General features: G+C 38.1%; 4 protein-coding genes across 8 annotated transcripts; 1 reads left to right on the forward strand and 3 right to left on the reverse strand.

Moving 5' to 3' along the window:
• Positions 1-1343: 1343 nt before the first annotated feature.
• Positions 1344-3717, reverse strand: LOC105170966 (Fe(3+) dicitrate transport system permease). The gene is made up of 3 exons (XM_011091939.3): positions 3360-3717; positions 2098-2425; positions 1344-1669 (listed from the first exon to the last, which is right to left on the reverse strand). The coding sequence occupies exons 1-3, from the start codon at positions 3517-3519 to the stop codon at positions 1465-1467; spliced, it is 693 nt and encodes a 230-aa protein (XP_011090241.1). The 5' UTR covers positions 3520-3717; the 3' UTR covers positions 1344-1464.
• Positions 3718-4493: 776 nt separating this feature from the next.
• Positions 4494-11057, forward strand: LOC105170967 (serrate RNA effector molecule). Its single transcript, XM_011091940.3, has 12 exons — positions 4494-5083; positions 5866-5975; positions 6856-6913; positions 7420-7494; positions 7634-7708; positions 7805-7852; positions 7974-8042; positions 8137-8937; positions 9011-9059; positions 9146-9417; positions 9537-9716; positions 10512-11057. Exons 1-12 carry the CDS (start codon positions 4611-4613, stop codon positions 10570-10572), a joined length of 2271 nt encoding a protein of 756 aa, XP_011090242.2. The 5' UTR covers positions 4494-4610; the 3' UTR covers positions 10573-11057.
• A 380-nt stretch (positions 11058-11437) lies between these two features.
• Positions 11438-13902, reverse strand: LOC105170968 (uncharacterized). The gene has a single exon (XM_011091941.3). The coding sequence runs from the start codon at positions 13540-13542 to the stop codon at positions 11596-11598; it is 1947 nt and encodes a 648-aa protein (XP_011090243.1). The 5' UTR covers positions 13543-13902; the 3' UTR covers positions 11438-11595.
• Positions 13903-14663: 761 nt separating this feature from the next.
• Positions 14664-20693, reverse strand: LOC105170969 (protein FAR1-RELATED SEQUENCE 3). Of its 5 annotated transcripts, none has more exons than XM_088884850.1 (8): positions 20555-20693; positions 20339-20441; positions 20000-20190; positions 17554-19896; positions 17359-17448; positions 16556-16705; positions 15887-16003; positions 14664-14849 (listed from the first exon to the last, which is right to left on the reverse strand). In XM_088884850.1, the coding sequence occupies exons 4-8, from the start codon at positions 19768-19770 to the stop codon at positions 14805-14807; spliced, it is 2619 nt and encodes an 872-aa protein (XP_088740976.1). In that variant the 5' UTR covers positions 19771-19896; positions 20000-20190; positions 20339-20441; positions 20555-20693; the 3' UTR covers positions 14664-14804. The 5 variants fall into 5 exon arrangements, with proteins under 5 accessions (XP_088740976.1, XP_088740977.1, XP_011090246.1 ...); XM_088884851.1 differs by having other exon boundaries at positions 20305-20441; XM_011091944.3 differs by lacking the exon at positions 20555-20693 and having other exon boundaries at positions 20359-20546.
• Positions 20694-20774: the final 81 nt, after the last annotated feature.

Genomic DNA, 20774 nt, shown 5'->3' on the forward strand with positions numbered 1-20774 from the left:
TCTATACTATAAATTATAATTTTTTTTTTAAAACAAAACTTCTTGCAAACACTCCCTTAATAATGTAATAAGAACTTGGAATTTGACAATCGAGCTAAGTTTTAGCTAACTTAACAATTACTAAATAAAATCATATCCTATTTTGGATTAATATATTTTTTTTAAAAAAAATACAGATTATAGAATTATGGAGTCTTGTTTGGCAATTATAGTAAAAAGATGAATTTTTTATTTTTTTGTAAATTATATCATTTTTTAGTATGGGTTTTTTTTTTTTTTTTGACTAAAAAATTTCTTTTAATAATTAATATGCTGTCACATGTTGCAAAAGGCAGATGGAGGTTTTGTCAAAGAAAAGTAATTGATTGCAGCATTTGATGCAAGTAAAATGTTTTTTCACCTAAGTACTCATAATTTACTTTTTGAAATGGTGTCCATAAAAATGGTACATCCTCACTAAAGGACAATGTGAAGGTACATGTTAAAAGTTGTCTTATCTCTAACAAGAAAGATGCCATGCCCTAACAAAATCCACCTTGTAATCACTCACTTCTTTGAATTTTTTTTTTCTCTGTTTATTTTATTGCAACTTTCATAATAGTAATACTTTAGGAAAATTCTTGGGAAAAATTGATTGGCTAAATTCGTCAATTACATGTCAAGTATTCATAATTTTTTTTAGAATACATATGATCACAAAATAAATATGATTAAGTTGTCATGTGATGTCGTGATACTTAACGAAATTCGATTTTCAAAAAATTTCAAATAAAATATGGCATAGTTTATAGAAATTGATGTCAGTTGTTTATATAAGGTTTAAATTTAAAGGGTGTGTGGCTAAACTTATTGAAAAATTATATTTTATGATTCTTTTTTAAAACTTAAAAAATGTTAAGTTATTTAAAATTATTCCTTTGCAATATGTTAATAATAATGATTTTGTAATTAAAGTGGTCCAAGTCAAAGGAGTTTGTGAAGATTTAATAAACAGATTAGAAATTTCTTAAATTTTCCCAAAGAAAATTATAAGTTGCTAACACCTCATTTTTTCAATCTTTTAAGCTCATTTAAAATAAAAAAAATCAAACAATTTACTACATCTTATGTGCTTTCAAATGTGTCTTAGCTTTAATTGAGAAAATCTAAAGAAATTCCATACTGCTCAATCTCGAGACAAAGGGAGCAACCACAAACTGTGATCAGTTTAGTTTATACAACAAATAAGACACAAGACTGAGCACCACTCTTCATTACAGCAAAAATTTCAAGGCTTGTATCGCATACAGAGTAAACTGTAAAAGCCGGAACCCAAAGATCAAGAGAGCAAGAACATCAAGATATGATCGGCATCGCAAGATTACCAATTAAACAAGTAAAGAACATAAGTTTTACAGTTCTTAGTACTATTCACCATATTGCAATCTCCATACATAGGAAGCCTACTAACATGCAAACTAATCTTTATAGACTGATAATTTTCCTATGCAGATGCTCTCCGGATGAACCCCCATCTCCGTCATGATCGTGGAAAATAAGGGTCAAAATTCCAACTAAACATAGAACTGAACCTACGAGAAGCTTGTCATAACGTTCCACCCAGTGGAACTTGAGCTGACTCGCGCCATAGAACGAGAGGGCCACTAGTGAGGTCATTACAGTGATTGTGCTGCAATGTAGCATCATAAAATGTTAATACTGCAAGGATTTGACTGAACTGTTATGGATTAAAAGCATACTTGTAACTACGTCAAATGGAAATAGCAGAACTATTTGAAACTAGACACACTGTGTCATACAATATTTTTTGCGGCCAAAATGGACAAGGTGGTGATTTGATTTTCTTTGGAGAAGTACAAGATTTACAGTAGAAGGGAAGGAAAATCACAGCGGGATCCACAAGCATGAAATGCAGTGTTTACTATTTCCACAAAGTATCACAATCACAGGTAAGTATTGTCAATTTAAACTTTAAACCTCAAAGCATCCATCTACCCAGCTAGCTGCCAAGATATAAATCATGTGGTAACGAGTCTATGATAAAGTTCTATAATAAAGATGAAGCCAAGGTTAGCAATTAAACAACAAAATGCTTACCTGAATAATAAAACTATGATAGCAAGCACCATCATGGAGGATGAGTTTCCAACAGCAAGAAATACTGGAAGAGTGGTTGCACAAGGAGACAACGCAGGAACAAGAACAAGACCGGCAACGGCCATTTTCTCCATAGGTTGGTTGTGAGAATGGCTGTGACCACCCTTTCCAGTCAGGAACAATATGACATAACTACCACCAAGAATAACAAGCAGCAACGATGCAAGTTTATGCACAGTCTCCTCTCCTGCTATAGTGTTTGTTATGGTGATTGCTGTTATGCCGAGTAGCGAAGTGGATAGGACATGCAGGACTGCTCCAAATGCAGCTGCATGCAGATAATCAATTAGCCGTCATTACCACTATATGCACCAGAAGTTTTGCGTTTACTGGTATCGTTGGAATATGTCCAGTTCTAATAAAAAGGAGTTGCATCAGACCGAAGAACGTAAAGCATTGAGAAAAGTTAGAGCAAGGCATGACAAGTACCAACTACCAAATATTAAGAATCATGCCATAAAAGCAAAACCCATCACTTAGCCTCTTCATGTTACAGCATCCACCCATTCATTTCTCAAGAAACCATCTCGGATAAGTTCACTGTTTAATCATGTTCCTGTCTTCCTACGATGCTTGAGAATTTTATTAAACTAGCATATTTGGCGAACAATTACTCTGGTGAAATCAAACAACTGAGGTCCTTCGTTCAAACAAGTTTCAAAATGGCATATTTACTGGTGCCAACAATTTAAGCCTAATTGCTAAATAAGGTGATTTAGAGGCACAAAACGTGCTGAAAAGAATGGGCTATCGTGCACATTTTGTGTGTTAGCTTCAAACAATTAAACTGTTGCAATGCTTACAGCATTTTCCACACTGCTTAACTAACTCAAAACGAGATTGTATTTTCCCTGCTGTTTTTACACAATGCAGGAGCTACTCCTTGCTCATTTTCCATGTAATTCTTTCTCAAGTCATCAAAACTTTACAACTATAACTTTACCCAATTTGCCCATTTCAAAGGTAACAGCTCCGAACTGCAACAATTAAGTTAAAATATGAACTAAATCTCACAACCTCGTAACTTTAATTCCCTTTCCCCTCCCAAACCAAGCAATCCCCTCCAAGATCTCGCAGAATAATCAAAGCCCAGAACACCATTTCCTGCCCCCACTGACAAGATCACATATTTTCCCAAAAAACAACTAAAAATCATAAAGAAACATACAGAAACGCAAACCAAAAACACAACTATCACTTACTAACGAGGAGAGTACGAGAGAGCGTCCATTTCTGAGCGCGGCCCACAATGGAGAACGGCAGCCAGTGCGTCGGTATGAAGGAGTGCAGCAGCGACACGGTGGCTATGCCTCCGATCGTCGATAGGTCCTCCGCACTAAAGCTGAAATTTCCATCCTCCATTGTTTCTTCTCCTCTCTCTTGTGCCTTTTTCTTGATTCGTTTAACCCTTTCTGCTGCGGATCGTCAAAATTCAATCAATTCTGCGGGATGCTTCACATTTATAAAGGGATTATCTATGTTTCTTCTGGCGGGATTGGGGATCAGATTCAGGTTGAGAAAGTGAGATTTGTGGGCTTCCAAAATTTATAAAATGTTCAGAATTATTAATACTCTGTTTGTTAGTGTAGAAGTTTGGTAAAGCTACTAAGCTGCAGGCAAGTGTGAAGACATTGTTGCCCTTACAAATTTTGAGATAATGGTTGCTTTTTTTCTTATAAAAATACATTTTTTTACTAATTTATTATTTTACCATTATCATCCTTCATAGTTTTAGTGAACAATTATATCAAATTTTTCTCTTCAAAAGATATGATATTTGAATACTAACATCCATTATAGTTTTAATTAATCAGTCGATGTGATACGTCGTTTATGTGTGTACATATGATAAAATAATCGTTCATATTTTATAATATACTATAAATATAAATAAAATTAAAAGATATTAATTAAACAGTTAAATTAATATAAAACTTAAAAATTTGAATAAATTTGTTTATCTTATTAATTGAATATCATTTTCAAGATCACGATAAATTACTGCGATTGGCGTTAAAATTGTCATTTTGTATTTATAATTACCTTTTTTTTCTTTGTAATAACATCGATAAATATTTTAAACATTTTGTTCCTATTTTTTGAAAGCTACCCTCCCTTTGAAAAATAAAAAAAAAAGATTTTTTTTATTTAGATTGACCATTTCTAGACTTGTAGTTCTCTAGTAATTTATTATTTTGATTAAATTTTTCGAATTAAAAAATAAGTTCTTGAATTTTTCACATTTTTTTTCTCATGTTTTCTTAAAACGTGAAGCATTATAGTATTTGGAGGGTTATTATGTCATTTCTGGGTTGAACATTTTTATTAACATTTCTGGCCATTCCTCTTTTCTTTCCTCTCAAAACCCCCCAAATCTCGAAATCGCTGCACTCACTCCTTCTCTCTCACACACACGCAGATTAGGGTTTGGCCTCCAAATCTGGCGGTCGCTGATGGCTGAAGTTGCAACCGCCACCGAGGAGAACCTCGAGCGTCGCCGAGAAAGAAGTAACACCACCGACCCCGATAACAACGACAAGCCCTCAGACACCGCCGCATCCGATGCTTGCCCCGACGCCACATCATCGCCGCCTCCTCCCCCTCCGCCGCCGCGCCGAGGTATCCGGGACTGTGAGCGTGACTCTCGGGAGAGGCGTGATGACCGGGACTTTGATCGGCCGCCGCGGCGTGAGTACTATGACCGCAATCGATCGCCGCCGCCGCCGCCGCCACGCGAAAGGGATTATCACAAGCGAGGCAGGCTGAGTTCAAGCCCTCCCCCACCACCTTATCGTGACCGACGCGGTCCGCATTCTCCCCCTCCAAGAAGATCGCCGCCATTTCCTCCGTATAAGAGGAGGAGGGACGACGTTTATGATGGAAGGAGAGGAAGTCCTAGAGGAGGATATGGGCCAGGGGATCGAAGGTGAGCTTGCATTCGGTTCATTCTCCTACCACTGCTCTATCATTTGTACGCACTGTAGCTCTGTTCTGTTAATTTCTCACTTAATTATTTATTAACTAGTTTCTACGGCTTTTATTAGTTTGGATGGATTAGGGACTTGGTTTGCGGCGAAGTTACTGGGCTATTGCAAATTTATTACAGGACTGCTTTATGTGTCTGATTTATGTATTTGTATACTTTCGCTGTATGTTTGATGCATATTTCTAGTACTGTGTCTTGTTGTATGATCACATTGGTTATACAGACACAAATTTCGAGAGACTAGAGTTTGGGCAGGACATTTATAATGGATTTTTGCATGCACAGACATTTTTTATGCATTGATATTTATCCTTGAAGCCAACATGTACAGGCATTTGGAGCTGATGTTTTCATTAATATTTGAATACCTATACCATCAACAGTTAAATAGGAACAGACATTTGTGCTTCAAATGTGGATCGTAACATTAGATTTGAATCCAGTTTTATGGTCAACATTTGATCATTTCAAACTTGTAATGCATAGACATACACATATTTTCTGCTTTTTGTGCATGCATGTATCTTGCATGCTTTACATTTCAAACATGTAATCCTATTTCACATTTTCATTTCTTGCTAATTCCTATGGTTTCTGCTAAATGGGAAATGCACCGTTTTTTTCTTATTTCTTTCTGTGGTTTTAATTCCTTGAGTTTGCAGTTCAGGGTGTCTTTTCTCCCTTCCAAAGTAGGCCATAGTAACAGTAGTTTTCTGTTTCAGGTTTGGATATGATTATCCTGGTGGATATGAGCGTGAGATGGGAGTTAGACCCGGTTATCCTGATGAAAGGCCTCATGGTCGATATATGGGCCGATCAGGTGGCTATCAAGGTAATCCATCTCGTGATTTTGCAGATCTACTATGTCATTTTTCTAAACAATTTAAGATTGGTTGTCTTACTTGTGTATGCATTACATTTTTACTCTATACTTAAGTTATTTTTCGTGTACTGCTATTGGTATTTTGACTGGGTGGAATACACTACTCCATTTTAGTTTTATTTCTTGAGTGGTGGTGTGCGTCACTAGGATTAAGCATAAGGTTTAAACATGTAAGTATGTAACTATCTTGATGCATAATGTTATCTGTTTCATTTACTCATAAATCACTACTCTCTGGTTGCTGTTTGGTTTTCCACTAAAGGCAGATTTTCTGTCATTAAACTAGCTATGAGCGACCATTCGTGACTTGGAATATGGAATTCTGCTACAACCTTTTCTGAATACTTATTTTAAGCCTCAGGACAATCAGGAAATATACTAATATGAACAGGACAATCTGTAATGATAATGGTAATAATCTTACCATCAATTATTTGAAATTTAGAATGAAAACTAAGTTGCAGTTAGCAGTTGAACTTCATTGTCGTCTGAGCTAGTACTGGCAATGGTATATGTTGATGTCATTTGTAAACATGGTATATGTTGATGTCATTTGTAAATCTGAAGCTCTGGTTGTTCCTAGTACTTTGTTTTCTTGTTCACTGAGCCATCTCTTCCTCTCATCCTCATGTAAGGGATTTCTGACCTTGTGCAACTTATAGTGTGAGTACTGTCTAGGAACTTTGGGTATTTCATCTCTGCTTTTGATCTTTTCTGCCTGCAGCATATTATTTTTACTTACAGCACTCTGGGAATGCTTGGGTTGTTTGTGTTGGAACCCCTCACTTAAAAGTTCTTATATTGGCTATTTTGATCTTTCTTTGTGCAGATTGGGATTCAGGTCGCGGTGGTTTTGCTGATGCTTTCAATGCAGGGGGAGCCCAAAGGTATATATCATGCAATGTCCTGTATTCTGAATATAGGAGCAGACTCATTTTTTCCCTGTGGAACCCAGTAGCTTCACTGAAAATAAAGATTTATATGTAAATGGGCTTCTCTACTCGGTTTCTGTGACCAGTTATGCCTTTGCTGTACTTCTTATTCTTGAACTTGTGAATGCTGCTTGGCACAATGAGACTGTTGAAGTTATGAAAGATATAGAAGGGACGAACCCTCGGGGAAGTTCTGAACTTTATACTTATGTTTCTTGCACCAAGAACGTTATTGCTGTTGGTCTTTATCTTTAAGTTTCCTGCATTTCTTGGCCTTGTTTTCTTAGACACTTGATGATTGCGTCATGTTATTTTCTCATTTGATTTTTGTATATGAACTTGGATATCTGTTGATTGTTTTGAGTTTTTCACTTATTTTCTTCGAATATTTTTTTATCGAGTATATTGCAATGCTATACCTTAAGGTAGATATGCTCATGTAGTTTCTTGACTTTTTCCAGGGAAGGAATGATGTCTTATAAGCAGTTCATTCAGGAGCTTGAAGATGATATTTTGCCAGCTGAAGCAGAGCGCAGGTCAGATTGGGAAAGTTTTAGAGTTCGTCAGTTTAACCTTCCTTGATTGGCTCCTTTTGTGTAATGCTTGTCTTCCCTGTGCTTTTTCAGTTCATTTCTGTTTCTTAGCTAATCTTAGTAATTGGCTGAGTATGATCAGGTATCAAGAGTACAGGACAGAGTATATATCAACTCAGAAAAGAACTTATTTTAATGCACACAAGGATGAAGAATGGTACATTTCATCAACATCTTCTTTTTTTTATCTTTGTTAATTTTCTAGGTTTCTACTCATTATGTGCCTTATATGAGTTTTTTTTAATCTGTTCAGGTTAAAAGACAAATATCATCCAACAAACTTAGTTGCTGTCATTGAAAGGTAAGCACATCATATTTATTCGGTGGAAGTTTGCTTGGGACTGTCTGCTATTGCCGCCATCATGAAATGCCTCCTAATCCTCTGCGTATTATCTAAAAGATGCTATCAATGGCCTTTTCAGGAGGAATGAACTTGCAAGGAAGTTAGCAAAGGATTTTCAACTAGATCTGCAGAGCGGAACTTTGGATTTGTAAGAGTTGCCTGCAGATTTGGGGCCTCCATACTTTCATACTCTACTATTTTGTATTATTTTATTTATTTGACCAAGTTCTGTATGTAAATAGAGGTCCTGCTTTTAGTCCTCCCTCGTCAAGCAAGGCAGAACAGTCCAGCGAACCTAATTCTGATGATGAGGCAGATGTGGGTGGCAAAAGAAGGCGGCCTGGTCGGGGTGGTGCAAAAGAGTCTGATGTTTCATCTGCCCCAAAGGCTCATCCCATCTGCTCCGAGCCCAGACGAATTCAGGTTGACGTTGAACAAGCTCAGGCTCTTGTACGGAAACTTGATGCAGAAAAAGGAATTGAGGATAATGTTTTATGTCGGGCTGATAATGATAGAATGAACAGAGACAAGTCTCATGGAAGTTCAAGTGGTCCAGTCATTATCATTCGGGGTTTAACTACAATCAAAGGTCTTGAAGGGATCGAGCTTCTTGACACCCTTCTAACTTATCTCTGGCGTATTCATGGAGTTGATTATTATGGGATGGTTGAATCAAATGAAGCCAAAGGTTTCCGGCATGTTAGAGTGGATGGCAAGAGTTCCGACACAATTGGTAATGGGAATGAGTGGGAGAAGAAATTAGATTCTCATTGGCAGGAGAGGCTGAAGGGTTCAGATCCACTGGAAGTAATGACTGCAAAGGAGAAGATAGATGCTGCTGCTGCTGAAGCTTTGGATCCTTATGTCCGCAAAATTAGGGATGAAAAATATGGGTGGAAGTATGGATGTGGAGCAAAGGGTTGCACAAAGCTCTTCCATGCTGCAGAGTTTGTTCACAAACATTTAAAGTTGAAACACCCAGAACTTGTGATGGAACTGACATCAAAAGTGCGTGAGGAGTTGTATTTCCAGAACTACATGAGGTAAGTGCTGCCATTTGTATATGCCTATGCTGCCTCTTTGCTTGCAATGGTCAATGACTATCATTTACTGCAGTGATGAGAATGCACCTGGAGGGACACCTGTCATGCAGCCATCATTTCCGGTATGACTTCTCTATAACTACTTATCGCCAAATTTTTTCGTTCCAGCATTACCGCATTGTGCATTATCGGCATCTTCTATTTGCAGAAGGAGAAACCACAAAGACGTAGACCAGGTCTAGACAATAGACTAAAAGATGACAGAGGAAATCGTAGAGAACGTGATAACCGCACCAATGGAAATGAACGTTTTGATAGGTCTGAGAACCCCCAATCTGGGGATTTTGCGAATAATGATGGCGCTTCTGGGAATAACCCAGATGAACAAATGTTTGATTCTTTTGGTGGCCAGGGTATTCCTGTTGCTGCTTTTGCTTCAGATATACCTCCTCCTGTGCTGATGCCTGTTCCTGGTGCTGGGTAAGTTTGGAAGGGACTGTTCACTCCCCTTTCCCTCTTCTATTCAGTACATGAAATATTCTATTAGTTTTTCTTGATATGATATAATGGTCTATTGAATATATAGTAATTGATTGCAGGCCCCTGGGTCCCTTTGTTCCTGCCCCTCCTGAAGTTGCTATGCGAATGCTGCGCGACCAAGGAGGCCCTCCTCCATTTGAAGGAGGCAGAAATGGGAGGTCAGGTCCTCAGTTAGCTGGACCTTCACCAATAATTGCCTTACCACCTGCACTACGACAGGATCCTCGGCGCTTGCGAAGGTCAGTGGTTCTTCTTAATTTAATCTAACCGAACATTGTGCTAGCTGAAACATTGGTTGTTGCCATTTAATTTTTAAGACACAAATTAATTGATGTATTGGAGGCAAAAACTAGGCCTTTCAGAAGAGTGCTTTTGGAAATGGATTCCAAAATCAGTATTACACAGGGGAAGTTTTTCAATTCAATCCCAACTTGTTTTGTGGGCTGAATGGAGAGATAAAAATAGAGAATTCATCTTGGATGATGAACTTGTAATAAACAAAATTTAGGTCTTTCTCCAGTAATTCCTGGATTCCATGCAACACTCAAGGGCTTCTTCCTCTCCTTGCCTTGGTTTGGAAAGCAAAGGCAATATAATGCTGCTGCATGAAAAGAAGTGAGGGAGATGAGCAATTGTATATATCACAATGTAATGTCCAAGTTTAGAGAATTTGGGGTCAATGCATATTTTTAACCTGGATCCAAGAAAATTAGTTTGTCATCCATCAGTCTAGTTCTACTGGAGAAACAACTCTGAGTTCAAGCTATATGCGTTGCAGCAACCAGATTAGCTATGACATCTAATTTCAGTAGTTTTTGTAAATAAAAATTTGGGATTTGGGCAAAAATCAAACCGACAAGGAGAGTAACTTCTGATGAATTCCATTTATCTTCCTGGAGTGGAGGCTATTAATGAATTTCAACTTTAACTATTATCAATTTGCAATCCATGCAAGTAGTTGCATCATCACTATTATCTTTCAGTTTTTAGCCTTAATCTCTACATGGATCTTACCCAGATTTAACATTTTGCAGCTATAATGACCTAGATGCTCCGGATGATGAAGTCACAGTTATAGATTACAGGAGTTTATAGGATTCTCATAATGGCAAGCAATATTTATATTAATGCTTTGCTCTGGAAGGTTAGATGCAAAGCTCCCTGGTGTTTCTGTCATCCTCATATAAAAGCAGCATCAGTTCCACAGTTATATGACCTGTAAAGCTGCAGCCTGCATGCCCATCTGCTGCACAGTCTTGGTATTTCTCTATTTTTCTCAATAACGCAACCAGATATGTCAAGAACTTGGGAAAGATTGTGGCACCGATGAAATCTTCCAGAAAATTCTTTCCTCCCGCTGGGCGACTAATTTGCAAGTATCAAAGGGTGAGGGATTAGTTATAAATCAGTACATGAAGTTCAATGTAATCAAATTTCTAGACATGTTAGTGCTGTAATTTTTTTTTTTCTTTTTTTGGTTTTTCCAAATAGTCCTGAGGATCTTCTGAAGCCTGATATTGTGCTGTTAGAGACTTGCCAAAAGAAGAAAAAAACTGAAAGAGATGTTATGTTCTTGACTATATCCTTAAATCACTCATGAGCACATCTATGTTTTTATGCCCCTGATATGGTGGATTGCAAGGATCACAGGACATTCAAAAGATGGAATCTTCAATTATTATTCACTGATTTGGAGTGCTTTTCTTTCACCCATTTAAAACAAACTTAAGCATAGAGGGCCACGGAATTAAGGCGTATTGGCAACATCATGAGAAAACGAACTCTTGTATTGGCCATTTCGGTTTGTGATGAATTTTGCCGACAACATTCCCACCTTTTTGAAAGAGCGACGTTAATATAAACCCAGTAAAGTGTTGTAAGTGGAAGCTCATATTAAAGTGTAAGGCTGAAACTTGAGGTCAGAGCTCCTCAACTATTAATAGCTCCTAGGAAAAACCACTGACGAAAAAAAGACCCATTCTTATTGATGAGTATATCAGATGACATAAACAACACTGTAATCCTCTTGGATTCTATTTACACAATATCTGAACTCCACTTTCAGCATGGACTTCAAAACAATTAGTATGCACTAGTGCTGAGTATACAATATTACTTTTATTGAATTTTTAAGTTTTTGAATTTATACAAGAGCGACTCTATTGATTTCTGTATTCTGGAACTCTCTGCTTGCCTTACTACCTGAGATGCCTGGTGCAAGTTTTGTATTCCTCGACCCAAACTGGCAATTGAAGGAGCTGCAGGAAGAGACTCAGCAGCACATTCAATTCCATCGCCATAGACGAGCAAACCTGTACAAGTTGCAATACTACATCCAAAGGTGGCCCATGGTAGGACTCCAATTGGTCGAACTCTGCGCTTTCTCATTATTTCATAGAATGCTGTTCTCATGGCAGAAAGGCTTGTCTTTTCTGCGGATGCTATAACACTGTGAGCCACTGCACGGATTTTCTCAGCAGATGCTGCAGCCTTCATGGCAGAGCCTTTAAATGTAGAACTCGCCATTCCAGGAACTACCACTTTGGTTGGACCAAGAGCCTTACTAAGTGCAAAGAGAACAGCTTTTTGGGTCTGAGTCAGTACAAGTTGTAGAGAAGCGGGGACATGAAAGGTTGCAATTTTGATAAAAGTTGATGCTGGAATAACTTTAGAGAGGGAGGAGGCTCCAAAAATTGCCGTTGCACCGGCCCCAACTGCTACCATAGGCTTATCAGCTAATAAACGTTTTCTGCTAGAATGGGTTTGAAGTTCACCATCATCTCCAAAATTGGTGACAAGCTCATCAACCATATCTTTAACCTCTGGAGGAACAGTAGTATTCCAGTGTTTCCTTAACCCCGCTAATCCACTAGCATCAACTACCGCAACTATTGATGTGTACTTATTAGTCTGGCTTCGAAGAGCCTGTGCAAGAATAGCATGCGACTTGTCCTCCATAGGAAGATCAGAAAACTCACAGTTAGCTGAAACTGGATTTCTTATTAGCCGGCCAGCATTATTCAGAGCAATTCGGAGCCCCTCAACGGCAATCCGAAACGCATAAACTTCCGAAAGGAGTCGAGTGTCAACATTTTCTCCCTTGTTAACATCACAAAGCATCTTCTGTGCACATGCCAGTGCAGTTCCCATTGAGGGGATGTCAGCAAATATATCATGCAAATCAACGAGCAAAGGATAGACACATTTTGCGAACTGGGGGACCTCATAATCAACTAGTGGTCGAACAACATCTTCACTTGCAATCTTTGAAACTGGATTGAAGCAAACCAAATATGAAGATAACGACTTCAGCATTTGAGACTGAACATCATCCATGACATGGAAGGCCCTTGAATTCAGAGAGACAGTCGAACTTCCCATTCTTCCAGGAACCAAACTATTGAGCCCCAAACCAAATGCGCTTCCAAAACCAGTTCCCAAGTTCACACCCTCACCTTCTGTTCCTGAATTGGATTCATCATCTCCAATTGAGCTGCATTTCACAAAAGGCGACTCAAGCATCAAAAATGAAGAGCCAACTTCCTCAGCAGCCTTCTTGGCCGCAAGAAAATGCCCATTAAAACTCACCCCAAAAATTTCCCTTAACACCAAACTTCCAGCCACATCCTCATATTTCTCCTTACAAATCTTGTGGATAAAACACTTCTTCAAAACCTCAAAAACAGACGTCGGGACAGTATCCTCATTGACACATCCACCATTCCCACCACTCTTACTCTTACCATCCTTGGTAAATCCAGTGCCACCGCCCTTCACGCCATTCATCTCTGAACCATTCAAGCCCCCCATTTGCACAACAACCGCATCAGGCTTTATCTCTCGAATTAAACACTCGGCATCCAAAGCTGACCTTTCCGACAAACTCTGAACCGACAGCACATAAATCACAGCTTGAGTTTCCGGCTCGCGAATCGCATAAACAAAATTCTTCGTGCTCTCGGGAATCGGTAATTTCTTAACAATCCCCTCCGATACCCTCAAGTCACTGAATGCAAACGCGGAGAAAGGCCATGTATTTCGCACGTATTCCACCATAGCCCACATGATTAATTCCGCACATAAAAAAACAAAGCTAGGAAATTCCCTAGTTTCCAAATTTTGTTCTTCAATCAATCAAGTACCCAGCTACGTCCAAGATTAACAAAATTCCCAAGACACAAAGAAACATAGATACCTGCGTGTGCGTAGACACAAACACACAGCAAGAAACACCGCGAGAGCGAGAGCTAGAGAGAGAGACGTAGAATACCTGATAGAGGGGAGATGATGAAGAGAAGGCCTCCGGGTGGGGATGGTGGGTTTCTTGAAGATGCACTCTATGCAAAGTCTCTGAAAAATCTTGGATCGGCTGAGGAATGAGAGAGAAACAGTAATAGGCGCTTCTTCAACCCAAATTTCATTTTCTTTTTTTAATAAATATTAATTAGTTACTTCAAATAATTAACATTTAACAATACAATAAGGCGGCATGGAATTTAGTTGCATAATATAATTCTTCTTTATTTTTTTCAAATATAATTAATCAATTGAAATCACAAAATTTAGTAATTATATACCACAAAGCCTGAAAATTCTGGCCCATACTAAATTTAAAAACACCAACTGATAAAAAATCAAGCTTTTATCTAAATAGGCGAAAACATATTTTACAATCTTTGGTGTGTAATTTTTTTCCAAATGCTTTTAAATTAATTTTCATTGTATATAGAAGAAACATTTATAAATTAATATATATATATATATATGGAAAAAATTGAACTCCACCTCCGAAGTCGAGACTATTATATGCTACTTCACAACGTTAGAAATTATATTGAAATACAAAAATAATCTCAAACGAAAGACGTGCTTCGATTCTTGTCACAATGAGTATATTGCTATGTTGATGTAATGACCGATCAGATTTGGTGAAGTTTCTAGTTTGAATATAAGCAAAAATTGCACTCACAAAATCCCATTTTCATAGAATCATTTATGTGCAGCTACTCACTCTGGTATAAAATATCATGAACAAGACAAGACTCACCCTTTACTATTTCCTACAAAACCGACTAAATACATGTACAACGATTTCATCTAATATTCTTACAACCTGGACCTTCAGGGAGAAGAACTCTGCCCTGTTTAAAGAGAAGTTACATTTACAGACAGGACGGTGAATGCGATTAGATTGGGAGACGAAAACGACTAGCTTGCTTGAAGACCTGAGATCCCAGATATAACTAGGTGGCGAATGTTCAATGAGGAAGTAGAATCCAATTTCTACTACCTCAGCTTTGGTGTGTGTGTAAGAAGTAAGAAAGTATCTACTTTCGCAGCCTTTTTGTTGGGTTATCTTGTCTGGGCTCAACCTGCCATGACAAGAATGTCATTGTCAGAATTAAGGATCATACAATGAGGCGACACAAACACAATGGCATTTATATCCTTTACTCCACAAGTTCAGGATTATGCTAGGTGTTCTTTATAGACAAATTTATGGTTTAACCAATACTTGAAATCTATCCAATCCGGAGATGTAATATAATAAAAGAAATCGAACAACAATTTAGGAAAATAAAGAAAGAAGACTGAGATAATGCAGACATTCTTATCAATCACAAATGATGCATGTATTCCCAATCTCAGTAGCATACTGAAATATCACAAAATGCTGCTTTGACTCATAAAGTACAAACCAGGTTTTTAGACATAACGTAATCATATGATATTGTATTTGCTAGCAATTGCAGAGAAAGAAACGTAAGATGGAATACAAACTCAAGAATAGAATGCTGAAGAGCCAACAAATTTGAATAAACAAGCAATGCATGTTACATGCGCTGCACGCTTGGTGATTACATTTATGCAATCAGAATCAATTTGCTAATCAATGATAGATTGACCCTTTTTTGGTTTACGCTTTTATATTTAGTAACAAATAAATTAGGAGAGGCACCGGATTGACTATTATTTTATATTCACACGCTGTAAGTCTAAAGTGAAACCAGATATATAATAATTATTTCCAACATGATGAGCAAAATAAATGCCTTATTGCATATCCAAGCTAAATGTTGAATTGACCTTGAGAAATAGCAAAAGTGAGATCAGAGAAAGAAATACAATAATAGCTACAGAGATTTTTGGATAACTGAAAAACTTTGCTTATATGCCTGTGCCATAAATCTTAAATTCTTGAGACCAGTAGCATATTAGCTGCAGCTTATTACTATAGCGCGATATGACAATAGTTAACAAATAGCCCAAATTGCTGTCTATTCACACTTATCCAACAGAAAATAGAACTAGCACCAGAAGCTACAGCGAAGTATGATGAGAAAGATAAATAAGGATATGTATTTTCACAAAATAAATAATGTATTGCTAGCAGGCAACAAATCCTTACTGTATTTGACAGCTGCTCCCGTATGTATGCCATTGATCTCAACATGGCACCTAAAGTATCCCTGGACACCTGAAATTTCACCTCTGACTCTCCAGAAGTCGTCTCTGTGTCTTGAAGCTGAATGGGAGCATATTATATCAAGTTATCAACACAGCGGCTATTGCAGTAAAAGTTAAAAAACACACACCAAAAAAAAAGTAATTTTGTAATATGATTGTGAATTGCCAGCTGAGGGGTGATGGTAGACAGCTGTTGGTGTATGCGTTTATTAATGTTTCAAAGTTTCATCTTATGACAATCACTGATAAACAGATTTTCTCAGGAACTCAAAATCGACAGGCCCTACTCATATGATGATAATAAGAACCAATTTTTTACGTAGGAATATGAATAAGATAAACTGGTAAAAGAAACATGCCATCCCCACCCCACTCTTCTGAATGCCAAATTTCTACGCAAAGGGAAATTGATGTACTAATCTGGAAAGCTTTTGTCCACTAGGCAAATGAATGATTAGAAGTATTCAACTCAAGTGTGTCAGATTATATTAGGGGCCAATTCCTCTTTGCCCATTCAGTGTCATGGTGAGCCATCATTGTAAGTTAAATTTTGGCATATAAGAGAAAAGATATTTCATCCAAATTGGGGATAAAATCCAGAACCACAAACCTTCAGATTGATGACAGCAACCTTATTGGCAGGGGTGGAGAGCTGTTCACTGATATAGGCCATAGACCTCAACATGGGCTCCAGTGTGACACTTGACAGTGAAAATTTGACCTCTGATTCTCCTGCAGGAGTTCTGGCATAGTCTTGTAACTGCACAGGCAGCAAAAAGAGAGGGTACATTTAAAGCAAATATAAATTCAACTCTTTATCCAAGTTTGGGAGCATCGGCTGCCAAGTATTGACTCAAAAAATCATGAAGAAAAATCAAAAGTCAACGGTTCGTACAGTAACATCAACATGAAAAAAGATTGCGGTCCTTAAAATTTGTCAAGGGTAATATCAGATTAGTTTTTCTTCAGCTAAAATTTAGTGCAGAGACACGGCAAATCAGGAAACTGGATAATAGAAGTAAAGCTGAAACTAGTGACTACTCAAACATGGACTTCTTTTCATTCAAAGGACTTCTGTCGGTTACCAAATTTGATAATTTACAAGCACTTAGAGGACAAGATTTGCCCATGCCCATTTAGGTAAGTGATAGATTATGCATAGATGGTCCACTAGACCTTTGTTTTTACTATTGTTTCTAATATTAAACCGGAATGATATAATTGTGTGTGATTCATGTATTACATTTCTGTAATTCTCCTTCCGCTCAATAAAATTTGAATTTATAAAAAAAAGGAGAAAATAAGAAAAAGAAAGAGGAAAGCATAAACAAAACGCAAACAGAATAGTTGAAATTGTATTTGACAAGCAAACCGATCTATTTAGCATCAAGTTATATAATGTGGAACAAGTACCTTCAGATTAATTACAGCTACCCTATCAGCTGGAGTCGAGTTCTTATTCTCCATTACCCAAGTCATTGACTTAAGACAAGGAAGAACCACCTAACAAACAAAAATAAAGTTAAACAAGAGTTCTATTTTTTCTTTTTTTTCTTCCTGCGAAGAGATAATACATTTGTACAAATATTTAATCATGATTCCTACTACCATGTTATCGGTGTGGCCAACATCACGCTTAAGAGAGCCCACACGTGGGACATTGGAATTGGAAATAGGTTGACCAGGAACACCAGCATCATTAAGATTAAAGCGTCGTACTATTTCATCTTGTTGTGGCCACAGCAAAGGAGTCATTTCTGGTTTCACAATGGATGGTCTCCGATCATCATAACCAATTCCACTAACCTGTGAGCTAGATGGTGCAACTCTTGCTACACTTTTTTTAACACCAGCAACCTTCTTCCCCACTTCTCTAAGACTAACAAGTGCTGAAATGTATGTCTCTGATGCTATAGCCCCTTCCTCAGCAAATCTGATTGCTTCCTTGCATAAATTGTTATATCTTGTTGTCAGAGATTCATGAACCTGTATCTCACTGTGTTCATCAGCTACAACCATGGTTTTGGCATTTCTTGTCCACCGCTTTAAGATGTAATGGGATGGCAAGGTAAGTACATTAGTTACAGTAAAAACTGTCAAAACATGTCTACATAGGATGCCAGAGTACTCAAACATCTTACAGCTACAATTTGCTTTCATTTCAGCAATATTAAGTGACACAAAATAGGCTTTGTGGTCATCTTCAAATTTTGCAACTCTGTATGTGCTGTTGTGCCCATCTCCATCAACTCTATTTGCAGTATATACAAATGTCTCAACTAACTCCTCCTGAAATTTTGAGAATATTCTCTTTGTATACAAGTTAGCAGCCTGTTTCTCCATAGGAGAAGGTGTCCGCAGCACTGGGGTGGTGCATATTGTATCAAAATCAGCTTCTACTTCCCTCTCAAATGAATTCTCTAAAGCTCTTTCATATTGCCTAAAGAACATTGGCAGAGTAGTTTGTTGATTTACATAGCCATCAAAAAATGAGCTCTCAAATCCCAGACTGGGAGTTACGGCAGCAAAAAAAGAGTCTCGAAAATAAACAGGCACCCATTGCCTCCGGGCATCATATATTGAGTGAAGCCAATCATTTCTCTTCAGGTCATACTTGTCAAGGATAGAGGTCCAAAATGATTCAAATTCCTCAATGGTCTTGGTCATGTTAATGCAGTTACAGAGCTCAGCCTGGAAATGAGGATGAGCAAGACATACATGAGCCATTTTTTCTTCACCTTCTCTTAGTACGTGCCACTTGTTTACACAATGGCGGGCTTCTGGAAACACCTGTGTAACTGCAGCCTGTATGGCTCTGTCCTTATCTGTGGTCAGAGAGACAGGGGCACGGTCATTCATTGCAGCCAGAAATGTCTTAAATAGCCACACAAATGTAGCTTCGGATTCATCCAGAAGTAGTGCACAACCAAATAAAATTATCTGACCATGATGGTTCACCCCTGTGAATGGAGCAAATGGCACAGTATATCGATTTGTTCTGTATGTTGTTTCAAGAGTAACAGCATCTCCGAAATGACTGTAAGCTGTCCTTGACCTAGCATCTGCCCAAAATGCATTAGCCATGCGATTCTCGTCATCGAGTTGTATAGCATAGTAAAATCCAGGGTTCTCAGCCTGCATTTTCTTAAAATAGTCAAGGAGATTCTGCGCATCCCGACCTAATGTTCTCCGACTCGAATATCCCTCTGTATAGCCTAATGCACTAATATTTTTAACTGACTGATTTAACCGTGAAGCAGGCATATTTTTCCCCACATGGTTCATTTCTGCTGGGACACTGTTTCCGTCCACAGAGACATACATCGTGCCACTGGGAACTATATCCACACCATGGAAAGTTTCAGGCACATTCTCTGTTGTGGCAGCAAAATACCTCTTAGGCCTGAGGTGATGCACCTTACTATGACTTACAATGGTGTGACTATGCTCCTTCACAAATTTTGTCACAACCCATTTGTTTTCACACTTTGACTCGACTCTAAGCATGGCTCGACAGCTCTCACCAGCTCTTTTTTTCAACCCATCCCCAGAACACAAAAATTCCCGGGAGGTTGCCATCCTATCAGCCTTTGACCGATTAAAGTTTACTCTAGTGCTAAACCCCACATGTCTAGCATAGTCTTCATAAAACATCTTAGCCGCATCTTCAGAATCAAATTCCATTCCCACATGCGGCTCAGCAAAAATCCCATCCTCATCCTGAACCAGAGAGTGTCCAAGAGCATCCATTTCTCCACTATAGTTAGAATCATCATCACCATCATCTGTGATTCCCCCACGTTGCACCAGGTTCCTCTCCTCCATATCAATCAGTTCAATGTCTATATAGGAACCATTTTATCCCACTATCACAAAATTTTATCACCTGCACAACATCATAAGCATACTGCATCTTTTTACACCTTTTTCACAGCTTCACGTCACCTAAATCTGCATGGAATTCAACACTTCATACACATCAAAATCACATGGTTGGAATTACACTCGCATAATCGCTGTTTCATAAAACACAAACATTAAAAAACTACCCCACCTATCTAGCTCTCGGAGACCCAGGTAACTCCATAGCCGTAAACTTACTTTGAATATTTTTGAACTCTTAAGACCGCCATTAATTCCTGACTTCCAGACTGCTACTTAGAAACTTCAAACCTGCAAATTCTCCAGCTTACAGATGTCTCTGACTTGGATATTCTCATTAATCAAACTCCTCCTGACCCACAACTGCAAACAAATTATGTTGAAATAAGAAACCTTCTCAAGCACTATAAAATCGTTTTTTACCAACTAGACAGCTCATCACCACAGTAATTATTAAAAAGAATTCTGTAAACGTACAACTCAAAACATATGTAGTTTGAATAAACCGTACATGACACCAGAGACAGATACCAGTGATCCAAGCTCAATACGAGAAAAGCAACAATATTCTTCAGTCTACGAGAAATTGGGCCGAATTTGAAATTCTAGGGTTTCTGCATGATTTGTTTGAAACAGCTGTTACGACGGCGTTTCGAGCAGAGCGACGGGATTGCACAAGGAACACAGAGAAAGAGAGGGAGAAAGTGAGTGGGTGTCACGTGTATACCAATGGACCTCAGTGGACGCGGGCCTTTTAACCATTGATTTTGATCGAGCGGCTGAAATTGTTCCCCAGAAAATCCGCATTGCCCCTGATGCTTGAGATATGCGGTTGCAAATGTAGGTCCCTTATTATTGTGGCGCATGTGATCGAGACTTGTGTTAGTCTTATTTAATATTTACTTTATTATAATCCTCCAAAATGATTTTTATCTAAAAAGCAGTAC

Source organism: Sesamum indicum, linkage group LG9 (assembly GCF_026168435.1).
Source record: "Sesamum indicum cultivar Baizhima isolate 11 linkage group LG9, ASM2616843v1, whole genome shotgun sequence".
NCBI lineage: Eukaryota > Viridiplantae > Streptophyta > Magnoliopsida > Lamiales > Pedaliaceae > Sesamum > Sesamum indicum.

Coding starts and splice junctions, on each gene's coding strand:
- LOC105170966 (XM_011091939.3), bottom strand. CDS start 3,519: ATGGAGGATGGAAATTTCAGCTTTAGTGCGGAGGACCTATCGACGATC. Junction 2,426..3,359: donor CTCTCGTACTCTCCTCGTTA/GTAAGTGATAGT, acceptor ATCTGCATGCAG/CTGCATTTGGAGCAGTCCTG. Junction 1,670..2,097: donor ATCATAGTTTTATTATTCAG/GTAAGCATTTTG, acceptor GCTACATTGCAG/CACAATCACTGTAATGACCT.
- LOC105170967 (XM_011091940.3), top strand. CDS start 4,611: ATGGCTGAAGTTGCAACCGCCACCGAGGAGAACCTCGAGCGTCGCCGA. Junction 8,938..9,010: donor TATTTCCAGAACTACATGAG/GTAAGTGCTGCC, acceptor CATTTACTGCAG/TGATGAGAATGCACCTGGAG. Junction 9,717..10,511: donor GATCCTCGGCGCTTGCGAAG/GTCAGTGGTTCT, acceptor AACATTTTGCAG/CTATAATGACCTAGATGCTC.
- LOC105170968 (XM_011091941.3), bottom strand. CDS start 13,542: ATGTGGGCTATGGTGGAATACGTGCGAAATACATGGCCTTTCTCCGCG.
- LOC105170969 (XM_088884850.1), bottom strand. CDS start 19,770: ATGGAGGAGAGGAACCTGGTGCAACGTGGGGGAATCACAGATGATGGT. Junction 16,706..17,358: donor TAGCTGTAATTAATCTGAAG/GTACTTGTTCCA, acceptor CTGCCTGTGCAG/TTACAAGACTATGCCAGAAC. Junction 16,004..16,555: donor TTGCTGTCATCAATCTGAAG/GTTTGTGGTTCT, acceptor GCTCCCATTCAG/CTTCAAGACACAGAGACGAC.